Below are 27,747 nucleotides of genomic sequence, written 5' to 3' on the forward strand. Positions count from 1 at the left end.
GACAGCCCTTTCCTTTACCCAATGAAAATGAACCGCTGCTGACACCTGGCTATAAACCCAGGAAGGAATCCAAAATCCCAATCAGAACTGTGCTGAAAAAACCCAGAGAGGCGCAGGCAGGCAAGACGAGCGCAGAGACGGCCGCGATGACTTCCAGTAAGATCGAGATCCCGGGAGAGGTGAAGAGCGACCCCGCTGCTCTCATGGCATCGCTCCAGCTGATGCCCTCACCGGTGCCCAACCCGGAGATCAAGTATACCAAGGTCTGTGTCTCTCCACAAACCGCCGCCGACCGAGCAGAGTTTACTTTACGCGTAACGATTTACAGCATGTACGCGCAGATCTCAAACCTAAACTTGGAAATCTTTAGAAGTAAAGCGAGTTTGTGAGTCAGCAGCTGGAGCTTCAGTGTCAGAGCGTGTGGCTGAAAGCAGACTAGAGGTGATGAAAAATGATCCAGCAGAACTTTAGAGCTTTAAACCTGGCGCGCTGCAACTTTTAATTAGATTGTTTTTCCGCTCGCACGCGCTCAGAGATGATCATTAAATCTTAAACAACCCGTGCGCGACACACTGAAGCGGTGACGAGCGTGTGGCTGATAAAACACGTTTGATTAATATTTTTAGATTGCTGTGTTCTCGTGATAGGCCCATCGCTTTGTGCGTTTTGAAACACAACTGGTTTCCTAACACAGTTCAGCTTTTTTGTTCTTAAAACAAAAATTAAACGTGGTTAATTGACCTCGTTTTGCTTGTAGTTTGGGCCAGTTAAAAGCGCGCATGCTGCACAACAGCTATGATTTTAAGTAGACGCCAACAACGTATTAACAAAGGGCGTGTCATAGTTTGACCGTGTTTTAAGAAGTGCACCACATGCTAAACTTTTACAACACTGAGTCACGTGGCCAATTTTTTCCGCCGTTTTAATGTAGTTTTTATATTTATTCCATCTGGAATACATTATCCCTAATATCACAGGCCAACCACATTTCAGGTTACAGCGTGGGAAAACAATTTATAAAATATACTTTAAAGGGGTATAAAATAATGATACTGGGAGACTTGAACCACGTCTTACTCTGGTTTTTATTTAGTCTATTTTTATTTTCCTTCGTATGTGTTCTCATGATATTCACTGAGTCAATTTACTGTTATTATTACAACCCAGGGTCATATTAGGCATCAGCTAAAAAGAAAAAAAAACCGCAACCAAAAATAGTTTCTACCTGATCTTTAAGCATTTTTCTACTAATGACATCAGTGATGGCAGCACACTCAGGTCAGGCAAATGTTTCCGTTTCTTTTCTCTAAGAACAACATGTTTAGTGAGGAAGTAGTTTAGAATTAAAATGTATTTAAAATATATTTTCTATTTTTCTTTCCTTTTTCTTTTTTTAAAAGGTGCTTTCTGGGGGGGTTTATATGGCTCAGCAGTCAAAAGTGTGTGTGGGTGGGAAGAAGAAAGGAGCATGAGTCAAACAAAGAATTTTGGAACTTGCATCTTGCATATATATATCTATATATATATATATATATAGATATATATATAGATATATGTAGTGAATTGCTTAGTCCTGCTTAAGTAAATAGATGTCTCTTTAAAAACACAAAACAAAAAAAGAAAACATTAATTAATCAGATGATGTCACTTTAAGCCTCCGGGCTTTGAAAGTGAGTCTTCACCCACCACAAGTGATGAGTCACATGAAAAACTGGCATGATATCAGTTGTTTTGATTTGGTTTGATATCTGGATTATCTTCATTCTTTCAGTTTTATTTTTTATTCATGCTCATGTTGCTGCACTTTTAGGTAAATTCACAGTATTAGTCGCTGAGGTTTAATCATCAGTCTGAGCAGCCTGAATGTGTCTTGCTGCACTTTGTCGCTACTAAAACGGTCCTTTAGCTGCAGAACAAGTGTTTTTATGATTGTAAGATTAAAGGGCATCTCGTGCAGAGGACAGGCTGATGATAGTGTGGTGGAAGTTCATTTGCTTTTATAATTGCTCTGCGTTAACACATACCTCAGTGTTTTAAGTGCAAAGGGCACACTGCTGCTGCCCTGTAAAGACAATAGTGTGTGTTGTCTTGCTAAAAGCTTTTCATTCCCTCTCAGTGCAGAATGTTAGTTAAAGGAGTGGAAACAACAGTGTACAGGAGGAAATTTAGGAAGCGACTTGGTGAATTAACCCCCAGGAATTTGGATCATCCAGTCCCTGATGGTTTGGTGGACATAGGGGGCAGAAGGGCCCTGATTTATGGGCACCCCTGGCGTGGACTCTCCTCACACCCTGTTCCTGTTCTCCTCCCTGCTGACTGCAAAGGAATCAGCCCACATTGTTCACTGATAGTCCTTTTTCCTCAGATATGATTTTTAAACACATTTTCTGCAACATAAAGGCATCTGAAACTTTTTCCAACTTAATGAGAATTCAAAAACTTTAATCAAACTTTGATCGCAGTGACTTTTCTTTGCTTTGCAATGCAAAGATCAGATGACTCCGGAAGCAGAGATATGGCTGATCCATTATCGTGCTTCAACAGATCTATAACAGGGGAGCATTTGATTAAAACAAAAGGGCTAGTTCAGCTGAGGTTTGCCCCTTGTCCTTTTCAAGTCACGAACCACTCACAGTGAAATTGTGTGATCGTATCAAAATATCTTCCTGCTTGGATGCAAATCATATTAAAGTGGCATTTTTAGTTTTTTAATACCTTCAAGAGACTTTGTAGTTTTAATAAATACTCTAAAACCTTGAAAAGAAAGCATACCCCCTCCCATCCTCTACCCCCACATTTCTATTATTAAAAGGATCCAACAGCTGGGTTACAAGACAGAAAGAGTTTAAAGCTTGATGTTACCACAACGGAAGCCATAAATTTAGAGGACGTTGATAGCTATTTATTGACATTTTCCACTTGTGCCAGAAGTGGAGAGGAGAAAGACTGATAAATAATTAAGGAGAAAGTATCCCTGCTCTTTGTAGCAGGTGATACTTGTGGCTTTGTTGTGGTTTTTCACACTGTCGAGTGATAATGACTTGTTAAAACAGACACTCGGTGGGACAAATTTAACAAGAAAGGCCCAGCTTTGTTTCTTCTGCTGTGGATGAAGAGTCTATAAAATGTTTTTACGTGTGGTGAGAAGAGAAGAAATTAGAGGTATTTTACAACATTTTTATTTATTTATTCTTAAACGTTTGCACATGTCGTGTCTTTCTGATATTATAGAGACTTTATTAGAGATTAGAAACTACAAGAATGCTCCACAAATGTTAATATTAAGCTCCTGATAAAAATGCACATGTTTGTATTTGTGTTCATAGCACAAATAAAGTGAGAACGCATCTGAAGAACTGACAAGAACCAGATTCAGTGGCCTTGTTCACCGTCTGAGTTACAGATCTCTTAATCTAATCAAGTTATAAATTTTCTTTGTTGCTTTACTCGTGGTGGCATTAGTGCACTTTCACCATAGGAACCTGTGCAGAGCCCCTCTGATGAAGACCCATGAATTTGTAAAGCAGTCTATGCACAGACATCCACTCAGTGTGGTTGAATAAGAGACTCCATCAATCTGTCACTGATTGAGATAGTACAGATGGAGGCTTGGGGCTCCCCGATGCTAGGTGCTGTCCACCGGGGTGTAAATTATGACCCTGCCTCACTGTGTGGGTTAGTGGCCCTGCCTTGCCAGAGTCTGACCTGCAGTTCTGGAGTTTTTCACTTCAAAACCACCATCTTACCGCGATCAAGATCAAACAGAGGCAAAGTTAGTGGATACTGTGCAACTAAATGATTTATCACAACGAGCACAGCAAGATCCCCTCCCTCCTTTCTGTGCCTTTGCTTTCACAATCTCCTCGTTCGCACACACATGGCTGCGTACTCTCTAAAACACATCTCTTTGATTGTGACAGGGTAAGTGTGCACCGCCATTAATGTGTCCATTGGTGTGAAATGCCTACTTGTGCAGCGAGTGTAAATTATCATCTTAGCAGACACGTCAACATCATGTCCCCTGTCTCTTAATCACTTTTTAAGGAAGAGCAGTGACAGCGAGGTTACCCTGTTAACTTCCCATACCTTCAGTCTGCGGCCCTCCTGACAAGAAAACGTGTAAATCCTTACGGTGTCATTATGAAAAACACTTGGCTTCATAAATCTGTTGGAATGGGCTCTTTTTCGCCGGCGAGCACAACACGACACAGCAGAGACAGCTTTTCTAGATGTTTATTTGTCCGTGGAAAAAAAGCATGACATTTCTTTATAAATTACTTCCTCCTTGTCCAGTGATCCCATGAGTGAAACTATGTTAAAACGTTCTTTAAAACCTCCCTTGACCTGAAATATAAAGAGTGGTTAAGTACACAGGAAACCCATCAAACCTCAAATGGTAGAAAAAACACCATGAGTGAGAGGAGAGGTCAGTTTTATTGTTGATTCATGAAAATTAAGCTGCACGTGCTTTTTTCTTTGTTTTATTTTGCTCTGTCTTTCATTAGGACTGCAGATTAAGCTCTTCTAGGTTTTTGCAGTAAATAATATTCATATTGAGTCTGATAAAAATTGAGCGTTAGCGTTGGGATTCATTGCTGGCCGAATAAATCTGCCCAGAAACGTTGTCACACTGGCACCAGCATCAGTTCTGGGGATGTTATTAGAAAGGTGTGCGTTGTGTTAAGCTTGTTTCTTGCTTAACGTCGTTGTCAGGACGAACAGCCTTTATCAGTTGCCTGCTCAAATTGACGAGACAAAGGCGTTCGCCAGGCAGTGACAATGAGGCCGCCCTCGCCAAACCCGGGAGGGCAGGGTGGCATTGTCTCTGGGTGTGTGAATGAAAAACATGAAGGCTCCACGGTGTCAGACATGTGGAGAGGAGTAGGAGAAAAAAAAAAAAAGAAAACACCAGCTGGTCTCCACTTTCACATGCTCTCCACTCACTTGTAACAGTAGTAATTATAAGACTTTTGAACGCCATCCAAAACCAGAAAGGAAATAAAGGTCCTGTGATAGGGGAGGATATGAAACTTCCTGCGCAGACGAGTGTTGCAGGTGCCCGTAGGATTCATCTGGCTGTGGAATCTTGGCGTGTTGTGTGTAAACACACACGTATGTAAACCTTCACACACACACGCACACACACACACACCCCTAAACCCCCCCGCCCCTCCGTCCAACCGACGAGAACTGAGTAGCCTTACATATTCTTTCAGCATCTGAGCTGTGAGAAGAAGCAAAGAGCCAAACAGATGTTTTGTTGGCTGCAGGAAGTATTTTGGCATTTCATACTTCCCATTACAGTTCACTCCGAAAAAATGAATCGACACAAATACCGCACAAAGTTTTTATTAACGTGAAAAAAAAGAAGAAAAAGAAAGCCAGTAATGTTCACATTTTAAAATTTGTGTAACATGAACAAATCCTGATTTTAACTTTTATTTATTTGTTGTTATTTTTTTTGTAATTGCAGAAAATTGTTTATATCGTGCCTCATCTTTTTGTGATCCCCATCCTTCGCAGGCTCGTACCGGACGATGGGACCGGCGGTTTTTATAGAAAAGCAAGAGATTTGCTAAATGTTTGCAGCTGCCCTGTGACCCATGCAGAAAGCCCTGACCTATAGGCTTACTCATCCACATCAGGCCTCCTCGTTATTATTCAAGCAACACATATTGGACTCAGTTTTAATCCTCTCTCACATTCGTATAAAAAGCTGCAGAACTAGATCTTTAAAGAGTTTTTCATACCTCTAGTTTAAAATGAAATATAGAGTAAATAAAACCTGGGATTATTTGTATCCATATTAATTATTTTCTTTCATCTTGCGTGCACTTTCGGTATTTTAGGCCCTGAATGGCAGCGCAGACTTTCATAAACATGAACCTATCATGTGAAGTGATAGTAACGACCCCGCAGGGAATGGGAAAGAAAACACAATTAGTCATTTGAAAATGTGAACCCTTGCACTTGCTTTTTCATCCTTGCGTTCTTTGCCCCTCGTCCAAATGATCCTAAAAGCAATTTTAAGAAACCTTGAGAGTTGATTTACGACTCCGGCCTGTCATCTTAATCAAGTCTCTCAATGGAACGAGACAAAAGTCTAACACCAGTCCGAGCCCAGCGAGAGGGCTGAGCCAAACGGCGTCTGACAGTTGTCCTTTTCTGGCCGTGATTTAGGTGGGGCCTGCTCCACTGTTGTCGTGCTTCATCCGTTCTCCTTTAGCAGCATCTTGTGAGAGGGGTTACGCCATGCATAAAGCTACCCATGGTCTGCATTCTTGCTCGGACTGTTGAGGCTGTCAGGGGGCTCCTCTGATTTAGGGCGCCCCACTTCAGTGGCCCCTATAAATTTAAAAACTAATTCAGTGCTCTACAGGACTTTTTGTTTTTGTAGCTGGCCCTCTGCTCCTTATTGTTACTGACAATTTTATGAAGTGCTCTTAATGAGCAGCAGATTAAAGGTGGCCTCTGATGGTAGGCGCCTGAGAATACCAGGCTGGTAGAGGGAGAAGTTACTCAGGCCTGTGTGTGGGGGACGGTTTGGGGGTAAGTGGTGCAAAGGAATGATAGGAAAATGATCGTGTACTGTATTTTTTTACCTTGTGAAGTGGTACATGGAGATACTGAACACCTTAAACACGTGAATGCGAGGTAATCAGATGCAGAGTCCACATTATGAGCCAGTGAGCCGTGGGAATGATACGGAGGAGGGATTGAGGGAGGGAGGGGGGCAGAGTGATGTGTTTTTACTGTGACTCCAACGGTTTTCAGGCACTTCGGCATTTTATACCAGCCCGAAAGTAAACACAGCTAACACTTTACAGCCAATTAAATAGTACTTAAAGCCCGGCGTTTATGGAGGTAAACATGTTGGAGAGTTTAGGGAGGCTACAGCCAGTGGGATACTTGAACCCTGCTCTCAGGTTTGCTCTCAGTACATCAGAACTCCTCTAAAGTAGAAGGAGGGTAAGAGCGAATATATACACAGAGGGATTTGTGCCAGCAGATGTTCTCCTTGCACTCTATCTATCAGGCAGACTGACAGCCATTAAAAACAGTGTGAGTAAGTCGGCCTAATGAATCCAAACATGTCAGCGGGGAAGGAGGTTTTTGTCGCTGACCTAATATGCTGGAGGTACGTTTAAAATTACATATGTAAAAGGCGTCACATGTACTTCTGTGTCATAACTCTCAGTTTTGGGGTTGTGTAAACATTTATTTTTCTTTTTGCTCATAGATGTTGCATATGTCTCGTGTTGGAATCCAAGGATTGGCTGTTTAACGGAAGACTTGCTTTAACGCATCACAGAAACCAAGTGCAGCACGTGTTTTATGATCTCGTAAACGAGCAGCGATGTTGTGAAACGTGTGTCTGTGTGCTTGGGGGGTGGGGGGCGGATTGTGTAGGTGGGTGGGGGTCGAGTGTGTGATTGGGATTTATCTGTACCCCCACATCCACCCACCCCCTTTGTCTGGATGGTGGAGCACTCCCTAGAGAGCAATGTTGAACAGACAGGAATCTGTGTCCAGATTTCCAGAGATTCTCCCTGGACGTGCTGCTGCGTGAGAGCTGTTTTTCTTTCGCAGTCCACAAGCACATAGCTGCAGCAAAATGGTGAAATGAACGCATTACTTAACATAATATAAATATTTTTCAATTAAAAAAAAGTAACCATTGTTGCACGCTCATGCTTAGCATGTTTGGAAACTGCCTTTCCAGGCTTTCAGTGCTACGTGTGAAAAAGATACATTTCAATAATAATTTTGCCTATTTAATTAATTTAAAATGCCCAAATTATCTTCTTTTTTTGCAGATCTTCATCAACAATGAATGGCAGGACTCTGTTAGTGGAAAGGTCTTCCCTGTCTACAACCCGGCTACTGGGGAGCAGATCTGTGAAGTCCAGGAAGCAGACAAGGTAAATGTTATACAATGTTTTATGGTGGATGAAGTCAAAGTATTATATTACATAAATATAGTTAAACCAAGTAAATGGTTAAAGTCATTACTGTTGATGGATTCATTATGTAGAAGTTTTTAATGGTAAAACTAATTTTTAACCTGTTCATATTGGACTAACGTGCAGGTTTAAACAACAAAAGCAAACCTTTAGTGGATGTTAGATAATATACAAGATATTTAATGTTAAAAAAGAAAAAAAAAAGACAGCAAAGAGAAAGACAGAACTACACTCACACACACACACACACACACACACACAGGTGGGAGGGAAACCCAGGTGAACCTCGTGGGGTGGGGCAGATGATCCCAAAGGACAGAAACATGAGCAGAAAGTAAAACCTCAACGAGACCCTTGATGTTCAGCAGATACATTCACATGTTGTGCAAACACAGAAGAGAATCTGTTAAATGCAGCTAGAAATAATTAATTATTCTTAAAGTTATTCTTAATTAATTTCCTACCTTTTTTTTTCTTGGACTTTAAAAGAGTAGCTTTAAATTATTCATAGTTCAGTGTTATCTTTATTAATCTTATACTTGGCCTTGGTCCATTCCCTTAGTTCATCTGGTTAGCCCCTCCCACTTAAAGCCATTTTTCTTTTGATTGGCTGTCTCTCACAAACAGCGGGTTTGAACAGCAGCCAGCAGGTGGGCGTGGCCTCTGTACTCACAGTGAGAGCTTTGAGATGAAAACATTAGGATACCCTCTCTCTCTCTTTCTCATCTCACAGAGCCAAGAGTAAAAAAAAAAAAAACCTGGTGTAAACTGAGCATGCAGTGAGGTCTGGAGTTTCTGGCTCACAGGGATTACTTTTATACATGATGACCTAATTTTCTGAAACTTAAGCCATGTTTAAAGTGAGCATGTAACAGTATATATATTTGAAAAGCATAATAGAGCTACCTTAAATACATGTAGTACAGTAAAAAGAAGAATGAATTTCTCTGTACTTAGGTTTCAGCGCTGGAGAGTCTAACAATGAAACTGGGTTTTTATAACCAGTAATCTGGAAGCATATCACTTCATTTGCATCACAAAGATAAAAAAAGTCACACTTTAGGGTTAAAGTTGAGACTTTCTGTGTATCTTAGTGAGTGCCCTGTAAAAGGTTAACCATCGTTTTATTGGATAGGGCAGTGCAGAGAGTAGGAAAGTGGGGAGAGAGTGAAAACATGCAGGAAATGGTCTGTAGTGAACTCCAACTCTGGCCCCTGCAGTAAGGACGCTATCCTTTGGTACACGCGTTGCATGCTTAAACAGGTATAGCTATAGTGTTGGCCTGGAGTCTCGTCTTTAGTCCTCATACATGAGTGAAATAGCTGGATCTGAAATATTAAAGAAAAGCAAAAGCACAATATGAGACAAATCATCTTCAGCGTTCAGCATACACACTTCTATGTCAGATGTAGGCCTGCTAAAATGCAGAGACAGATAATGAAGTGACATGTTTTTTTTTCCCTGTAGGCTGACGTTGATAAAGCCGTGCAGGCAGCTCGCCTGGCCTTTTCTTTGGGCTCTGTGTGGCGAAGGATGGATGCTTCAGAGAGGGGTCGACTGCTGTCCAAACTGGCTGATCTGGTGGAGAGGGACAGTGTCTACCTAGCAGTAAGTGGACAAATACTGGGAATGTTCTCTTATTTTTCCTCATTTTATGCCTTTTCTAATGAAGGATCTACAGTTGCTTTTGTGCTTGATAGTACAACTAAATGCAAATGTCCTAAAGCGAGCATATTACTGTAACGGAGGGGCCATATTTGTAGTTAAGTGTTATCTTAGTGTCACATTTCACCCGAGGGTGAGTGTAAAAGATGAAAACAGTATGGAAATATGTGAAGATCACAAGGTTATATCACATATTTGTCCCTCGTCTCTCTTCAGACTATTGAGTCACTGGACAGTGGAAAGCCTTTCCTGCCCACTCTGTTTGTGGACCTCCAAGGAACCATAAAGACACTGAGATACTTTGCTGGATATGCCGACAAGATCCATGGTACTTCCATTCCAATGGGTAAGAGCTGTTTGGACTAAGAGAGATGAAGCGGTACTAGCAGTTAAAGAAAGGATTAGTCAGATGGTATTAAACAAAGAGCCAGGTTTGTGTTTTTGTGTTTGTTCCTCTGACTTTTTGGTACCAAAAAACAAACAAAACACTGTCCTGAAATTACAAACTTAACATATATGATGAGTCAGGATTTAAAAACTGAAGCATGTGTGGAAGATCTTTATATCTGCTTCTTTCTTCTAATGGCCAGCAGAGGGTGACTCCGCTGGTTGCAAAAAGAAGACCGAGTGTGTAGAAAAATCACTTTCTTTCTGATCTGCTCTTTGACCTCAGTAAACACTTTCCTTGATTAATAAACCAGTTTAAACGCTTAAAGATTGCAACATGGTGTTTATTTTGTCATTTTTAGTTCCCATTTAGAGAAAAATCAATGATAATGAAGGATATGCCTTAGGGTGTGGCAACCTGTAGTTGATAAATCATTTCAATATAAACGCAACACGTCTCCGGTTTCTTAACCGCTCGCTCTTTGCATCAGCTTGAAGCTTCAAAACAGATTTCCTCAAACAGTTGTTGATGTTACACTGTGCACATTTTTTACACAGTCTGTCATTCAGATTTAATGTGTCAAACCTTTCAGACAATAGTTAGTTTTTCAATACTTAAACTACTCTCTTCTTCTGTGCCTCCGTAGTTCAGTGGTTAAAACATTTTCTTGGCAAGTGAAAAGTTGTTTGTTTGATTCCAGATGGAGATATAAATCTTCTTTGGATTTACACCAGAAAGGGTATCTGGAGTAAAACTAACCAAAATCAAACATACAGCTTTACCTGCTGTAATGAGCCCTTTTTTGTGAGAAGTGAGCAGCTGAAAGTAGCTTTAAATTCTCCACTAACTCTGCTGAGAGCTTTAGCAGGCACGGTTTTATTCTGAGACCCTTTTGGTATCAGTAAAAGGTTTTAATTGTTATTGTGCATTTCTGGGGTGTCAGGAAAATGAAATAAAATGAAATAAAATTTAAAAAATAGTTCCCTGACCTGGAAAAGCAATATGATCGCTCTCTGAAGTCAGCAGAAGAACTTAGAAAGTGAAGGAAAAGTCTTAAAAAAAGTCTGTTGATCATAAGCAACTTTACTTTTATTATTGTTACATGTGCTAATTGAATTTGGGATATAATATTAGTGACTGCGTTCCACACAAAGTGAGCTAGATTAGTAAGTTATTATATAATTTACAACCAGTGCCTGATAACAAATGCAGCAAATCGGTGTTTATTATATAATTGGCTATAAACATGATTTTGAAACAGTCAGAACAATAAAATAAAAAAGTCTTTGTAGCCTCTCTAATCTTTTCCTACGCTGACTCAAAAGCATGTGGACAGTCAGGAGAACTATGTTATAATATAGGAAACCTGTCAGAGGAGCATGAGAATGCACAATTAATATAGGCATTTCAGTTGTGCAACATTAATTAATATAATAGTAAAATAAAATTTTGAAGTTAATATAACAGTTTTTGCTTTTAAGCTACTGTAGAGACCTTTGACTGGGATCATTGCATAAATTCTTACAATATTTTACTACAAGGTGTTTTGAAAGTACAGGGAATTTAAATCTTTTTTGGGGGGGCATCTCTGTTTGACATCACCATTTATTTCATTTTTTTGTAAAACAAAACACTATTTTATATAATCTTTTTGTTTCATTGTGTTCAGAGTTTTGCAGAAAGCTAAGCTTACATTCATCGGGTGAAGGTAACAAATTGGTAATCAATCTAAACACAGTAGAGCCAGCTGCCAGTGTTGCCCCTCTAAAGCAGCTGAATTTGAGGGTGGAAGAGAAGAAAGTTGGCTGTGTGTTTTAAAAGGAAGAAAAAAAGAATAAGAGAGAGACTGAGAGGACATGGAAAACATCCTGATACCGCTGTATTGTCCCTCTCAAAGCTTCTCTTGTACGCTGCTGCCAAACCAACCACGGCGAGCGTTTTCCCAGGGCTTTGGTCTAAGCTTTATTCCTCTTGTAGGCTTTCAGAGTAAATAAATAAGGGTATTCCTGTAGCCTGTATGATGTAAGTAATCATGTTTGTTCACCTGTTAGAATGAGGCGCAACACAGCTACCATGAGCAGCTCCTCGGCAGCTATTTGTCTTGCCTGTTATGCTGATACTGTGGTGTTAAATTTATATCAGAGACGGCGTGAAATGAATGGGGAGCGTCATGATGTGCAGCACCTTTGGCAGTACAGTTTGGTATCATTTACACTGCCTGTGCCAAATTGAAATATAATTCATGTGCAGGCGTCATTCTTTCGAACAAGCCTTCAGATACTTGAGTTCCTCCAGAAAATGTCATGCCTACTGGGTTTATAGATTCATTCCACAAACAATAGCAGTTTTGCAAGATCCACACTGGAATACACGGACAAAAAAAAGAAAAAGTTGAAATATGGGAATCTTACTGCAGTTTTGTATCTGTTGTCAACGTGATTGTTTGGCTTGTCATCCCCCCACTGATCCTTCCAGTCCAAGTGCAACATTAAGCAATCATCAGCTGACCACTGTGGTAACAAATTCATACACACATTTCTCAATATGAATTGTTTTTCTGAAGAATGAACAAGCATGGCACACCCTCAGCAAGTACCTCCTTTTTACTCAAGTAATGCAAGAGGAATGAGCAAACCTTTCCAGCATAACACCCATCTCTATGACCTAAAACAGTTACACACATGCCTGTGCTGCTGGAGGAAACGTAATCTCTCACCAGGGTAAAGCAACCAGGAATGCTGCATGTGGATTCATTTGCAAATTAACATGTTGAGTCAACAACACCAGGGGAGTCAGGTGGTGACGTTTTTCATGTGTTTAGAGGGATTTTTTAGTATTTCCTATTAAGTGCTTTTTTGTTAAAGTGTTAAAGCTAGCAATAAATAACCCAGATCTCTCTTTGCTCATGTGTGTTCCTCTACAGATGGAGAGTATCTGACATTTACCAGATATGAGCCCATTGGAGTTTGTGGACAAATTGTCCCTGTGAGTATAACTTTTCTGAAAAGTGACATGCAAACATGACAGGGAAATGTGAAGAAAAAATAAAAAAGATGGAGTTAGCTGCGTTTAAAAGTACTGAATTACATTCAGAATTTTCCAGTAATTCCCTGTCAGCCACAGTTTTTAAATCTTACCGGTAATCCCCTGCAACCACTCCAAACCCCACCCCCCCAGTGTGCCAGTGACTTTGAGGAAAAGGGAACAAGAAGTGAGAAGCAGAAGAATGAGCTAAGGGATTTAACAGAGTGTGTTTGAGGAAAGAAGAATGATGAGAAAGGAGGAAAAGATCAAGGAGAAAGAGACACTGTTGATTGTGCAAGAGTGCAGAAAGCGTGTGGTTCTGTGTTGAGCCCCATGGGCTCCTGTGCAAAGCAGAAATAACACAGGCCTGTGTGTTGAACAGTGATACGGGTCTATTGCACATGTGTTGCAATTTCCCGACTTTCTCAGAATACTGTGGGAAGAGAAAATACTGTACAAGTGCCGAGAACATTTTCTCACTTGACTATGTTTAGACAGAGTGAAAATGAGAGTGAGTGACTTAAGAGCGATGAGTTATTGAACTTGACTTGTGACCACCCAGTGTGTCAGATGCATGATGTCTTTTTCCGGTGTTTGTGTGTGTGTGTGTCTGTGTGCGCGCGTGTGTTGTACACAGTGGAACTTCCCTCTGATGATGACAGCATGGAAGCTGGGCCCAGCGCTCGCGTGTGGAAACACTGTCGTCCTGAAACCTGCTGAGGAGACGCCGCTCACCTGCCTCTACATGGCAGCTCTAATCAAGGAGGTAAATGACAGAGTCGCTATGACGATGGCAAACATTTCGCGTGCGCAGTTTCAAGCATGAGCGCTGAACTAACTGAAACAGAATCGCTTATAGGTTTTATTTTGCCAAGGACACAGTGTTCACTTTGACTTTGGCCAACACTTTATTTAGACAGTTCAATGTTAATGTAACCAAAAGACGATAAAAAACAGATGTTTAACAAAGTGTCACATCGATTTGGTGCATCATCTCACAGTCAGTGAAGTAGGACTTGGCCTTTAGGTTATCTCCAGCCAATATAGAGCCAAAATGAAAGGGTTAGGTTGCCTCAATTATGTAAATGAACTTTTTAATGGTCTAAAACATACAGATTTTAGTCTACTAATACAACAATAAAATTTGTTTAGGATCATAAAAATGAAACATTTCAACTCTTTTTTAATTTGTATATGAAAAAAGCCCAAAGTTAACATCTGTCTGGTGGGAAATGCTGCAGAAACAATAATAATGAGATTAATACTGTGAATAGCTTTTTTTGCTGAGCTTTCGTGCTGCGTTTAAAAACCTTCACGTTGGTCTCCGTCACATAATTAAGTGTCAGAAATACAAAATAATTATCTGATGCAGAACTAAACACATGTCTAGTGTCTGTAGTTTACTACCTCTGGTAGTTTAGTCAAAATAAAATCCAATGTTAATATTAATACAGTTAATTCAACTCAATTCATTATTCACTGTATGGACAAAAGTACTGGGTCACACCTATTAATCTTTGAATTCGAGTGTTTTCATCTACTGCCTTCACACACATTTGTAAAAGACTGGGTCGTTCTAAAGAACTCACTAAATTTGAACGTTTTGCTGTAATAGGATGCTAACTTTGCAACAAGTCAGTTTGTGAAACTTCTACCCTCCTTGATGTTACACGATCAACTGAAAGGGGAATTATTGCAAAGCGGGAGGCTTTACTAAGAACAGCAACTTAGCCATGAAATCAAAGACCAAATAAAGTTATAGAGCTGCAGCACCAAGTGCTAAGGGAAAATAGTCCCTGAATGTCAAACTACAAACAGCAAAACCTCCTGTTGCTTTAACATCAGCACAAAAACTTTGTGCCAGGAGCTTTGTGGCGTGGGTTTCCATGGCTAAGCAGCTCCTGTATTTGTAATGTGTAGGTGTCAGAAATTTAAACTGCTTCTGTTAAAAACTCCTATATATATAAAACACATGAGAAACAGTACTGCAGCTAACCGTTTTTTAATAATATTTAGATAATGTTTGTTCCATCGTGTCATCAGTACTCGAGCAGCATTAACAATGTGTCTCACATTCTTCAGCAAGTATGGATGTGGTATATATACATACAGTATATGAAGTATATACAGTACTGCTGTCTCATGGTGATTAGGTTATGTACTTAGCAGAAATGGCTACTGAAGCATTTCACAGTGGTTAGCAAGCTAGCTGTGGCATTTTATAGACATTTTCAGCTTAACATGTAACCACTCATACTAAATTCTTCCATGGGGCAAATTATTAACAATATTTAAACATTAATACATAGACAAGAAAAAACACACATAATGTCAAGGTCTGCTAAAAATCAGCTGCTGTTAGGTTGCTAATTAGCATTAGCATTCCCTCCGACAGACTTAAAACATGTACGCCCTAACCTTCTGCTAAGATGGCAACCTTTGAGAATAATACAGTCAGTATTTTAGCTGTAATAAGTACAGCATCATCATACCACATTGAATAATCCCACTGTAACGATAGCATGATGAGTGAGGAGAGCCTAATGATGCACACACTAGCTAAAATGCTAAATGATTAATAAGGAAAGTTATTTTACGTTTTTATTTCTAAATTTGATATGAGTTTATTTTGAATTCAGAGAGATCACCAGAACAAATGTTATATAATCACATAGTTTCATTTGTTAAGTTTGGATGTGACAGTCAACATAAAAGTGCTTTAGAAAAATTCACTCAGGGATGCTCTGGTGTCAACTTTCTTTTTTCTTTATTCAGTTTTTCCTGGCAATAGTGCCGAAAACTCCACAAAATAATAAAATAAAATCTGAACATCTTAAACACGCTGATATAAATCTCGAGTAAATTCTAAACCAGAGCTCTTTGTAGTGAGTGCAGCTGTGTACAATAAGGATAAACACATGAGTAAGTTAAACAACACAGCCTGACATGGCAATGTATTGAAGCCAAATAATGGACAAATTTAAGTGTCTACATCCTCTCTGTTTTCCCCCTGTCCTCTCCAGCCTCGCCTCTTCTTGGAGACTATCTGTCTGTTGCCTTTTTGATGTTCTCCCTGCTCTCTGCTTGTAGGGAGGTTGGGTTGGGTCCGGATTCCCCCACACTGCCTGTGGTTTTGCTTGGCTCTGCTGTCATCTCCGCTAAAGCTTGTTTCCTCTCATATTGTTTTGACAGGCCGGCTTTCCACCGGGAGTCATCAATATTTTGCCAGGATTCGGGCCAACAGCAGGAGCTGCAATTGCTTCACACATGGGCATAGACAAAGTGGCTTTCACAGGATCAACCGAGGTACTTTTCTCTCTAGTAGAGCGGCTCAGATCAGCATCTGCCCACTGCTAGCTTTTGTCACTGAACACAGTTGACACAGTGACCAACATGTGCAGAGCATAAGAGCAGGCTGGGTAATTAGGGGATGTTGTGTGCCTGTATTGAAGTTTAAATGACAAACAAATGGGGTCTTACATAAGCCGCGCACCCTGTCATTACTCCTCATGACAGGGCTCTGATTTTATCGCACACACATGCACATATTTGCGCTGTCGAGAGTATACAAACAGGTCTCTCTGAAAACACTGCCTCTCGTCTGTTTTCCCTCAGCTGTCTTTGAGGTATTAATGCACCTCCACACTGCTTTTCATTTAACTCACCATCAGAATATACCCTTACAGCTCTTGAGAACAGGGAAGCAGTTAATGGGAAGACAAAGGACATACCATGTTAGGTGTTGAGCGCTGTGGTCTGAACAGATTCCTGGAGTCAGAGAGAACAGCCAGAGTGACGGCAGATCCCTTTCTACAGATCATTTATAAACATCTGTCATTTCCACGTTGACTAACCCCTGTGTTAAAACCATTTACAGTAGTCCCGATGTTGCAGTGATATTTTTATGTGACCATCCTGTAATTTACACCTATCTTTAGCAAGAAACACGGCCTTATGTAATATTTGTTTTGACTCCTGCGTTGTGTTGTAGGCGCCATGTGTACAGTATGTGTAATTGGAGCAGTCCCTGATAAGCCCATACAGGTACAGATGTCACAGATAAAAGCAATGAAAGCAAAACTCACTGGAACAATGAGACATACACTCGCTGGACCTTTTTTGCCTTCAGAGGTGCCTTAATCCGTCATGGCATAGGTTCTACAAGGTGTTGGTAACATTCCTCAGGGACTTGGGGATTTGTTGATGTGATGATAGCATCACACAGTTGCTGCAGATTTGTCGGCTTCACGTCCATGATGTGAATCTCCCGTTCCACTACATCCCAAAGGTGCTGTACTGGATTGAGATCTGCTGACGGGGAAGGGTGTTTGAGTACAGTGAACTCATTGTCATGTTCAAGAAGTCAGTCTGAAATGATTTGACATGGCATTTTATCATGTGACGATATGTACACTGTAGTCCCAGAGGCATCAGCAACAACACTAAGGTGGGCTGTGGTGTTTAACAGTGCTTAGCTGGTACTAAGGAGCTCTAAGCTCCACCACCAGCAGCAGCGTGAACAATACAAGCATGGATGGATCCATGCTTTCACGTTGTTTGCAGCAAATTCAGGCCCTACTTTGCTAGTCTAGCAGCAGAAATTAAGAATCATCAGACCAGGGAAAAATTTTCCATTCTTCTATTGTGAGGCCATGCAAATTGTAGCCTTCCTGTTTTTAACTGCTCTTAGCCGACAGGAGTGCCACCCGGTGTGGCGCTTCAAGGTTTTACGTGCTGTGCGCTTTAGCGATGCTCTTCTGCGCTGGCATTCTGGCCATTCCCCTCTGAACTTATTTTCACCCAGAGAACTCCCACTCACTGGATATCTTCTCTTTTTCAGATTATTCTCTGTAAAATAGATGGTTGTGTGGGAAAATCCCAGTAGATCAGCAGTTTCTGAAATAGTCACACCAGCCTAGGACCAACAACCATACGACATTCAAAGCCACTTAAATCACATTTCTTCCCCATTCTGATGCTCAGTATGAGCAAGGAGCAGTTGAACCAGTGTACCTAATTAAGTGACATATGAGTAGACATATTCCTGTAAAATGTAAAAGTGAATGTCACAGGGAGAGAGCATTTCAAAGATCCTGGATGTCGATTTTAAGTGACGCTAATGGACTCGAGGAACAGCTGTGTGAGTTTCAGCACTGAAATTTCCCCAAAACAGTTTTAAATGACTTTGGTGATAAGCTGGGTTTTTTCTTTTTATGAAACAATGGTGGATTTTTTAAAATATCTGGATAACTTGCAGAATTTGTTCCACACATTTATGTCTCAGTTTAAAAATCAACATTAGCATCTGGGCAGGAGAACAATTCAGCTTCAGATATATTAAGAACTGATGGCTAAAGTTATACCTGCTAAGGTTTAGGGTTATGCAGTATGTTGTGGGGTTCATTGTTATTATTATTATTATTATTATTACTGTTATTATTATTATGTTGTGTGATTTATGTCTGTCCTCTTGAAAATTCCAGTAAATTTATTGTCTACGTGATATGGAAACAGTTGGTGTTCATAACAATGTTTCTAACTTTCAGAAAGTCATGACAGTGACCAGACTGAAGTAATTGCAGGTAGTGGTTGCTGTCCAATCGATTAGTACTGAAAAGTATCATGAATGACATTATTCATTTAGTAGCCTTTGTAATCTTTACCTCTGTTCATTTATAGGCTGCAAAGCGGAGGCATCACTCCCTCAGGACCTTTAGTTTCTTCCATTTTAAAACCAAAATATTCCCAAAATAGTGAATTTTTAATCTTTTCACAAACAAATGCTTGCATTTGTTGAAAATGGCATTTAGGGTGTCGGGAGTCTTTTGCCCTGCTCCCTGCACTCGCTGCACAGACAACCCTTAACAAATATATCATCAGCTGCTTGTCGTAGGACTGACGGCAGGCCGTTGGAAAATATTTACATATTGCCCAACCCAACTAAGCATCTTAATATCATATTGTGTGTTTGTGTGTGTGTGTGTGTGTGTGTGTGTGTGTGTGTGTGTCCATGCTGACATAAGCATTAAGCTCAAACCACAGCTATAGACCATATTGTTTCTAAAAATGGCCACAGCATTGCAGATTTTGTCTGTGTGGAGCCAGGACCTTGGGCTAGCCCATGCTGGTATTAGTTACATTAACTACAATGTGTTAAAGATAAGCATTACCAAAATGATGCATGACTGCATCATATCAAAGTCTCCTTAAATACAAACAGAGTAGTAGAAGTGTGCGTCTGGAGAAAAAAAAGTTTACTCTTTAAATAGAAACTCTGAAACAGCTGTCAGCCAGCTGTAAATCAACGCCTCCTGGCGGGCGTTAAAGCCTTCCGTTAGCTACCAGTCTTAGAAACAGAGCAGTAATTTATAAAATGACCAATGGCACACACATTAGATTATACAGCTGAAATCATCAAAAACTAATGTGATCTAGTTTTTGCAGGGAAAAACTGATCCATTTTGAAGCAGGAGACACGTTTATTTTGGAGCCAGCATCTAGCAGCTTTCAGCCACACTTTGCATTAGCTAAATTTTGGAGACTAGACCACACTGATATTAGAAACGATCAGACACCCATGAGTAGTTCTTGATCAGAGACTGTATAAAGCATGGATGTGCCCACATTCAGAAATTGGTTTGTGGACTCTGTTAGCATTTTGGCTGTTGCCATGTTGGATTTTGGGAGGAAGAAGTTACTTCATATGAATAAACAAGTGGCGTGCTAATTTATCACCTATCCATGGACTCAAGTACAAAACACAGAAGCACATATCAGCAAAGCATGTTAACGCAATTTACTAGCGTAGTGTTCATACTGTATTGGTTAACACATGTCAAAAGATCAGGGGACACAAATCCCTAGGAGGGTCGTGTCGGGAAGGGCATCTGGCATAAAAATCTGGCAAATCAAACTTAATGATTTATCCCCTGTGGTGGTGTCTTGTGAATAAGCAACCCAAGTAGTAAACTAAGAAAACACTAGAACTTCACTCACCAAAGCACATAACTTCTGGGATGATTTGTCCCACACATCAAGCCCTAGTGTTAGTCAGATAATCAATTAAAAATTCAGCTACAGCAATCACAGCCCAGTGAAATGACTGGAAGTAACAAAAGTGAGGCCTCATAGATGCTAGTCAGCTCCAGCTAAATGTGTTGGGAAAGCTGTTTGTTCATTAATAAGACCACACCCCCTAACTCAGTTATGCAGGTAGATCAGTTATTAAAAAAATAAATCATTCTACTTATAGTTGATCTGAATGACTATCTGTAAAGCACAGGGACATTTTTATGTCAAGCTAAATGTGCTTTGTAATGCTGTAAAAGATGGCCATTTTATCATGGAAGTCTAATGAGACTCACTCCCTTTTGAAGCCAGCCTCAAGTGGCCACTAGAGGAACTGCAGTTTTTTGGTTTTTTTTGGCATTGTCTAAATTCATTCCAAGGCTTCTGATTGGCTGATAACAGTAACTATGTGTCCTTCCCTGAGCCGTACATGTATCGTCACATGATTTGACCTTTTCTAGGCAAATGCAAATAATTCCTAAAATAAAAGCTCAGAACAGAAATGCGCTATTGTGGACACAGCCTCCTTTGTGTTCTTAGCTTACTTATTTGTGTGTGTAGGATGTCTGTTCAATGTCTACAGTGTCTTCAATCTTTCAGACATTTTCTGTAAACATTCAAATTCAAGCACAAACTAAAATATAACAAAATATGTTCTGTACTCTTCAACCTCAGTAGGATCACCAAACTTTGTTAGAATAAACCACGGTAAAAACTGTTAGCAGCTGCTATCGTTCTATATTAGTTACTGTATAATTTCAAATATTGATCTAGTTATGATTAAACCATAATCATGTATTTATCTATTTACAAATTATCTATCCTGTGGCATCTTGTTTAATTTGTATTATAAACATCTTTGTTTGCCATCTCATCCCTGTTGAACATTTCTTTTATAAGTGGTCCAGGTTGGGGGGGTTTCTTGTTTGTTTTTTGGTTCTTTTTTACTAGTTTTCCTGTTATTTCGTGTGAGCTGGAGTCAATTACTGAGAAAAGAGCCAGCACTGTCAGAGACTGCTGATGCCCAGACAGTGAGTCACTGCACTGTAGTAGCAATGGTGGGATCCTAGCAAGCACATCATCTCCTCAGACAGGACTGAAGGTGCTGGAGTAGCTACAGGTGGATTTTAGGAGCTCAGCTCATCTCTCACTGACTCACATGTGGCGGAGGAGTCTAGCAGCCCAGCGTGTTTCCTTTACCCTTGAATAAACACATGCTAAACTCCCCTTAGTCAGCCACTTTGTGTTTCTGATCAAAGACAGACAAAACACATCAGAAAAATGAAGCCGAGCCAAGTTTTGTGTTGTATTTAGGCAGCTTCGGTACCAGCCGCAGCCCAGCTGTTCTGATCTTAGTCTTTCAGCATATAATGGGAAGTAGAGTAAAGAAGAAGAAAAGAGCAAGAGAATGAGTCTTTAACATGTTTGAAGATGTTTTTCCTTGGGGGTGGTTTGGAGGGGGGGGCTTGGACACTAAGGGGTTTTTTCTTCGTCTTTATCTATAAAAGAGGCAGTATGAGTAACAGGAAGATGAATACTTGTTTAGGGTGTAGGATAGTGAGGGTGGTGTATGGGATTTTCCAGGCTTGTTATCAGTCCAGTTATTGCAGCGTGTCAGAACAGTGAAAAATATTGATAAAATCTGGTGACTCATTCTCACATCCTAAAATCATGTTTACCTAAATTTGCAAGGGGTCAAATAGCGTCCGGCAGTTTTAAGCTGTATCTTTTCATGTCAAGTACGTATTACTGAAACTGCCTTTATTAGTCTTAAAGCAGTAGGTTGAGATTAAAGACTGTAACCAGAGGTGCACAGTCAGCCCGGCTCTGTCCAAAAGTGATGAATTTATTATTTTACCAATTTAATTATTCATTTAAATGTCATGTTTATTTTTTTAAGTTTTTAAGTTATATGTTTGTTTTGTGTCTCATTTAAAACACGTTGAGTTCTGTTGCCTTTAGCTCAAGCTAGTTTCTCCTGCTCATAAGCTCATAGATGGTATGATAGGTGGGCGTTGCTACTGTGATGTCGCCTGTTTGGTACCCGAAATATTAGTAGTTGGCGGTGGTTGCTGGAGGTTGCTGGATGAACTGGATGAAGAAGGGCTGCAACAAAAACTCTTACCAACTGCTCTCCAAGTGGTAGTAAAACTGTGAAAAATGCAATGCAAACTGGGAAGACAGAACACTCACCTTCAAAGTAAAAGTTGTGCCTTACCACTGGAACCAGAAGATTTCAAAAAGTGCTCAACTTTTACTTTGACGGTCTTTGTTCCTGGTTGGTGTCGCACTTTTAGCAGTTACACTACCGCTAGGCGAGCAGTTAACAAGCAGAGGCCTATAAAATGCAAAAATTTAAATCACCAAAGTGGAGTACAAACCTGGACAAATAATCACACTGAAAACCATACTACTCAGTATGCAACAAAAACCTCCTAGTGATTGCAATCTTCTAGTGGCAATCTACCAGCAACATTAACAATCTGCTAGCAGCGCTAGTGGCAATCTGCTAGCAACGCAGTAGTCTGTTGCCTGTGCTTTATCATGTTTGTCTTCAAAATATCTTTTACTACTAGCCAAGCACTAGTAAAACTTTAAAAAGTGTGTCACAAACTGAAAGTTATAAACAAGAAAGATAAATTTTAGCTTTTTTAACAAGGTTGGCTGCAATGCTAAGACACAAATTTAAGCTTCTCTTTTTCCGGTTTGTGTCATACTTTTCACAGTTTCAGTATTAGCTCAGAGAGTAGCTGGACAGTGTTTATATGCAAGTACATTACTTTCTTTTAAACTGCAACCGCAGCAAAATGCTAACAGCCAAAGCAATCACAAGGAGGTTTTTGCTAACTAGTTGTAGAATACATGTTTTTTGCTAGGGAGCATGTAGGCCTGCATTATTGGGATTTTAGCAGTCATCTCCCAGTGACTGCCATCAGCATCCAACCACTCCTAAACAGTCAGGGAATACAAATTTTTTCCTCATGACCAGTGGTTCTCAGATGTTTGCAGACTAGTCTCTTGGTCTATGAGACTAATGGCTTATTCAAGTGATCCTACATTGCCGCCAAGCTTACTACACATCCAAACAGTGAATATATTAATGTTATGTGGTTAATGGTCATGTGTCTCCAAAAACCTCATCGCCTTCTGGTGGCCTTCAGATTAAATGCAGGTCTTAAGCTCTTCTGTATTTGGGAAGCTGCATGCTTGATTATTTATACTGGCTATACTTTAGCAGCATCTCTGGTTTGGTATCAAGTTTCACTAAATCTCCAGTCACCAGAGAAAAATATCTTTTCCCTGACTGGCTTACTGGTGATTGGTGGAGGTACAAGGGTATTGCTTGGTAAATAAACCAAAGTCTTCTTACCTTAGCCTGCTTCTAAAATATCTTACTATGCATAGCCTGTACTGTAGCAAAAAGAAGTGTGGGTATTATTTAATGATGTATTACAGAGAAAAACAAGGTTCAAATAAAAAAATATTCATGGCTTGTATTCAAAACATTTTCAAAGATTTAATGATTTGTACTAAATAAAACTAAAACGTTCTCCCCCAGGATGAATTTTACACATGATTCTCTTGAGCAATAGATCTTTATCAAAGAATGTTATTCCTCAAACCGTAATTTATTATTCTTCATTTAGGTCATCTGATATCATCGCTCCTGATAAGGAGTAAAGTGGAAATTAGGGCAATAGAAGGATGAGATAAAACACCGCGAATCCCTTGCCGTCTTTCATATCGTCACAGGCCCGACTCATACCGAATATCCCGTCTCGGTGTTAGATCACAGTACACCACCCACACACCTTGTGGTTGCCTCTTCCTGTCCTACGCCACATATCAGATACTCTTCCCGGCAGAAACATCATTTTGTTTTCCTCTCGCTGTCGCCAAAAGCCTGTAACAGATATTCTTTCTGTGTGTTTGCAGAACTCATGTTTCAGCTGGCCTACCAGTACATTCCTTGTTTGGAGCTAACCAGCCTCTTTAAGATATTTAATGGTTCCAGCTGATTTACTGATCTGGCTGTGAGCCTTGCATCTCCACGAATAAACCTCTGATCTGTTTCCTCTGCTAGGTCGGCAAGCTGATCCAAGAGGCAGCTGGGAAGAGTAACCTAAAGAGAGTGACGCTGGAGCTGGGAGGAAAGAATCCCAACATTATATTTGCAGATGCTGATTGTAAGTTTTGTTTTGTTAAAGTAGAGTTTTATTTGTCACTTCATTTGCCTGCCCCCCTCCCACCCAATGTCTGTCTGTCACAATCACTGTTTTTTGTAGCTGTGTGTCATATTCTTAGAAAAACACTCACAGCACTCACCCTCACTGAGAACCTTAAAATGTTCGGAGCTTAGCAGTGCTATGAAAACCTCTGGATGGATGGGTTTCATATAAATTCTAAGTGTCTCACCAAACTGGGGTTGCCGAGCGTCTCAAATGCTTTCAGCAGCCGTGAGAGGGGCACACTAGGGCCTGTAAATCAAGGGAATGGACCCCGACTCGGCCGAGACCCATAAATCACAGGGGTCCATTAACCCTTTGTGCACAACAGCAGGATCCTGTCTCTCAGGTGTCAGGTGTCAGATTTGCATGGGATAGCTCCAATAACACTGCACACATGACTTTTTATAAACAGATAAATTTGTTCTGTCTTTATTGATATTTAATTTGTGCATTGTTTCACTTTCAAAAACACCAGTCAAGTCTTTTTTTTTTTACCTAATAAGTAGCTTCATGGTTATAATATTCTATACTACTTTTGTTTATTTATTAACCAGCACAACTCTCTCCATTTCCCCAGTGGATCTGGCTGTAGAAGAAGCCCACCAGGGTGTGTTTTTCAACGCAGGCCAGTGCTGCACGGCAGGCTCTCGCATCTATGTGGAGGAGCCCATATATGACGAGTTCGTCCGGAGGAGCGTGGAGAGAGCAAAGAGGAGGATAGTTGGCAGCCCCTTTGACCCCATGACTGAGCAGGGACCACAGGTGAGGAGCGCAGAATCAGAAGCTGTCATCTCTTTTTCTATCATTTGCTCTGTAAATTTCATATATTGCTCATTTTTTCTGTGATCTGGGAGTAAGTCTGTCCTCCACCTCCACAGATCAGTCGAGAGCATCAGAGCCGTGTGCTGGAGTTCATCCAGAGCGGCATTACTGAAGGGGCCAAGCTGGAGTGTGGAGGCAAAGCTCTGGGCTTGAAAGGGTTCTTCATTGAGCCTACAGTCTTCTCTAATGTCAGAGATGACATGCGCATTGCCAGAGAAGAGGTATAGTGATAAAGACTCCAGCACTACTAATGCATCTTGAGTTGATTTAAGGGCTGCAATAGAAGAAGTGGCAAAACAGTTAAATGTAGATGCTGTTAATAACCTGTTTCTCTAACCTGGAGAAAAAGGAGTTACTAAAGCTGTCAAAAAATGTAAAAAGTTACCAAAAGATGGTGATACATAAATTAAGTCCCTAATTAAATGCATTTACCTAAGATTAACTAATAATTTTGGAGTTCATAATGAGTCTGTTTATTCTCACCTCTTTGATGTGTAATTGTTAGATAGAAAGCACTTGGACATAGAAAAAAGTGGTTGTAAGAATGGGTGAATGAGACGTGCTGTAATAAGGGCGAAAAGCGCTACATAAGAACCAGCCCACTTACCATTTACCATCTCTCTACAGATTTTTGGGCCAGTCCAACAGATCATGAAGTTCAAAACAATTGATGAAGTGATAGAAAGAGCCAACAACTCAGATTATGGTTTGGTTGCCGCTGTATTCACCAAGGACATCAGCAAAGCCATGACCATTTCCACAGCTATGCAGGCTGGCACTGTCTGGTAAGCTCTATCTGCCGTGCTTCTTCAGCTCCATTCAGTAATATTTTTCATGTGAGAAATATCAGCCACTTTCCCAAAGCTTTAACTAACAGTGTGCTAATTTAGAATCGTTACAGTAGCCACAAAGAAAAGCTTTTCTTCCTTTTTATCCACCCATTTTTCCCCAGAAGCTCAGATATGATGAGAAAATATCAGAAGTAATGTTCCAGGACAGGACAACATCCCCAATTTTATGATTGGTAGAAATTAAATTAATAGTAAATGTTACTTGTTGAGTTAACCTGCAATAGTTTCCATTTTTAATTACTTTCAAATGGTTATGAGTAGAAGTATAGGTAGCCTCTGCCAGAAATCTTGCGTCACTTGTTATGCTTAGCTATTTTAATAACTCTTCCTTCATCCCTGATGTCGATCTAATCACCATCGGGCAATTTTCATCACAAATGCCAAATAAATTATTCTGTAGCCAAGAAAGGATGAATGATATGCTCCATCCTTAATTATAAACATTGTATTTATGTGTCCAAACACAAAACATCAGTAATAGGTAAAATCCAGAATTTTAATCACAGACATTGAGAAATTCACTCAGCAGGCAGTCAACTCAGGCAAAGAGACAGACTCCAAAGAGGGGAGAACAGGCATGTATGAGGAGGCACACAAATGTACAACAACCTGAGCTAGAAAGGAAAAAGAAAACACAACTAGTGCAACTATTAAAACGGCGTGAATGTTTGAGACTAAAAGGACAATCTAGAAACTGAGGAGTACTGCACAGGAGATGTGAGAAGACTCGGAGAGCGATCAGCTGAATGTGGTGCAGAAAACTGGCGAGAGAAGAACAAGGACATAAGTGATGAAGCATGAGAACAAAGTCTTTCAGCAGAAGGATTGGAAGGAAAGAAATTGCTGAAATATTTAATAATTTTTCTTCATATTTTCGAGTTACTTCAAAGCATTGTTTCCGCGGCAGCTACAGCAGCTGTAATTACTACATTTACAGATATAGAACCTGACATTTTTTAACTGTGTTTGCTAAACAGCAAAAGAATAATTGTTATTGAGTTCAGGGGGTTTTAAAAATAGCTGTGATGATGAGAATGTAATTTTACATCAGTCTTCCCAAATGACGCTTTGGATAAAGTTGTGCAAAATTTTTATAGTAAACTGCAAGTCAACTGATCAAGAGTGATCAATGCTTTGTGTATTTCACAGGATAAACTGCTTCAACGCTCTGAGCACACAGTGTCCATTTGGAGGATATAAAATGTCTGGCAATGGGCGTGAAATGTGAGTAAGACTTGGTCGTCTGCCCGCTGAATACACACAAATTAGTCGCAACGCTAGTATTGCTGACTTAGTGTTTTGAAAGCCGACTTTCCAAAATAGCTTAACATGATGTAAATCTTTATCTAAGAGGAAATATTCCTGCTCCAAGAGCCTCCAGCAGTGTGTACACTATAATTCATTGTTGCTGTCAGCATTAGAGTTTAAACAAAATGTTTCTATTTCTTGTTTCAGGGGAGAAAACGGCTTGAAGGAGTACTCAGAAGTGAAGACCATCACAATAAAGATGGTCGCCAAGAACTCTTAAGGCAGCCACACTTTTTTTGGGAGGGGGGAGGGAGGAGGAGGTAGTGTCTTCCTCATTGTTGACAAGCTTTTGTCAGTCTGTCCATGGTGGCACACCACGACCCATCAGAGCTACTTATATCCGTGATAACTCCAGGCTGTACCCACTCACTGCCTCCTGTCCCTCCGTGGACATTCAGCCGCTTCCAGTCCAGCTATCGCCACTTGTG

The 27,747-nt window shown here is 40.3% G+C and overlaps 1 protein-coding gene across 1 annotated transcript; it reads left to right on the top strand.

Annotated features, from left to right (window-relative positions):
* The first annotated feature begins 79 nt into the window (after window positions 1-79).
* aldh1a2 (aldehyde dehydrogenase 1 family, member A2) lies at window positions 80-27,747 on the top strand. Its single transcript, NM_001311328.1, is given in 13 exon segments — window positions 80-263; window positions 7,818-7,922; window positions 9,432-9,572; window positions 9,846-9,975; window positions 12,941-13,002; window positions 13,679-13,807; window positions 16,234-16,347; window positions 24,194-24,296; window positions 24,916-25,100; window positions 25,217-25,381; window positions 25,788-25,945; window positions 27,161-27,235; window positions 27,467-27,747. Coding segments are annotated over 13 exon segments (1,557 nt in total). The 5' UTR covers window positions 80-146; the 3' UTR covers window positions 27,540-27,747.

The sequence above is a fragment of the Oreochromis niloticus genome, linkage group LG1, assembly GCF_001858045.2.
Source record: "Oreochromis niloticus isolate F11D_XX linkage group LG1, O_niloticus_UMD_NMBU, whole genome shotgun sequence".
NCBI classification, from domain to species: domain Eukaryota; kingdom Metazoa; phylum Chordata; class Actinopteri; order Cichliformes; family Cichlidae; genus Oreochromis; species Oreochromis niloticus.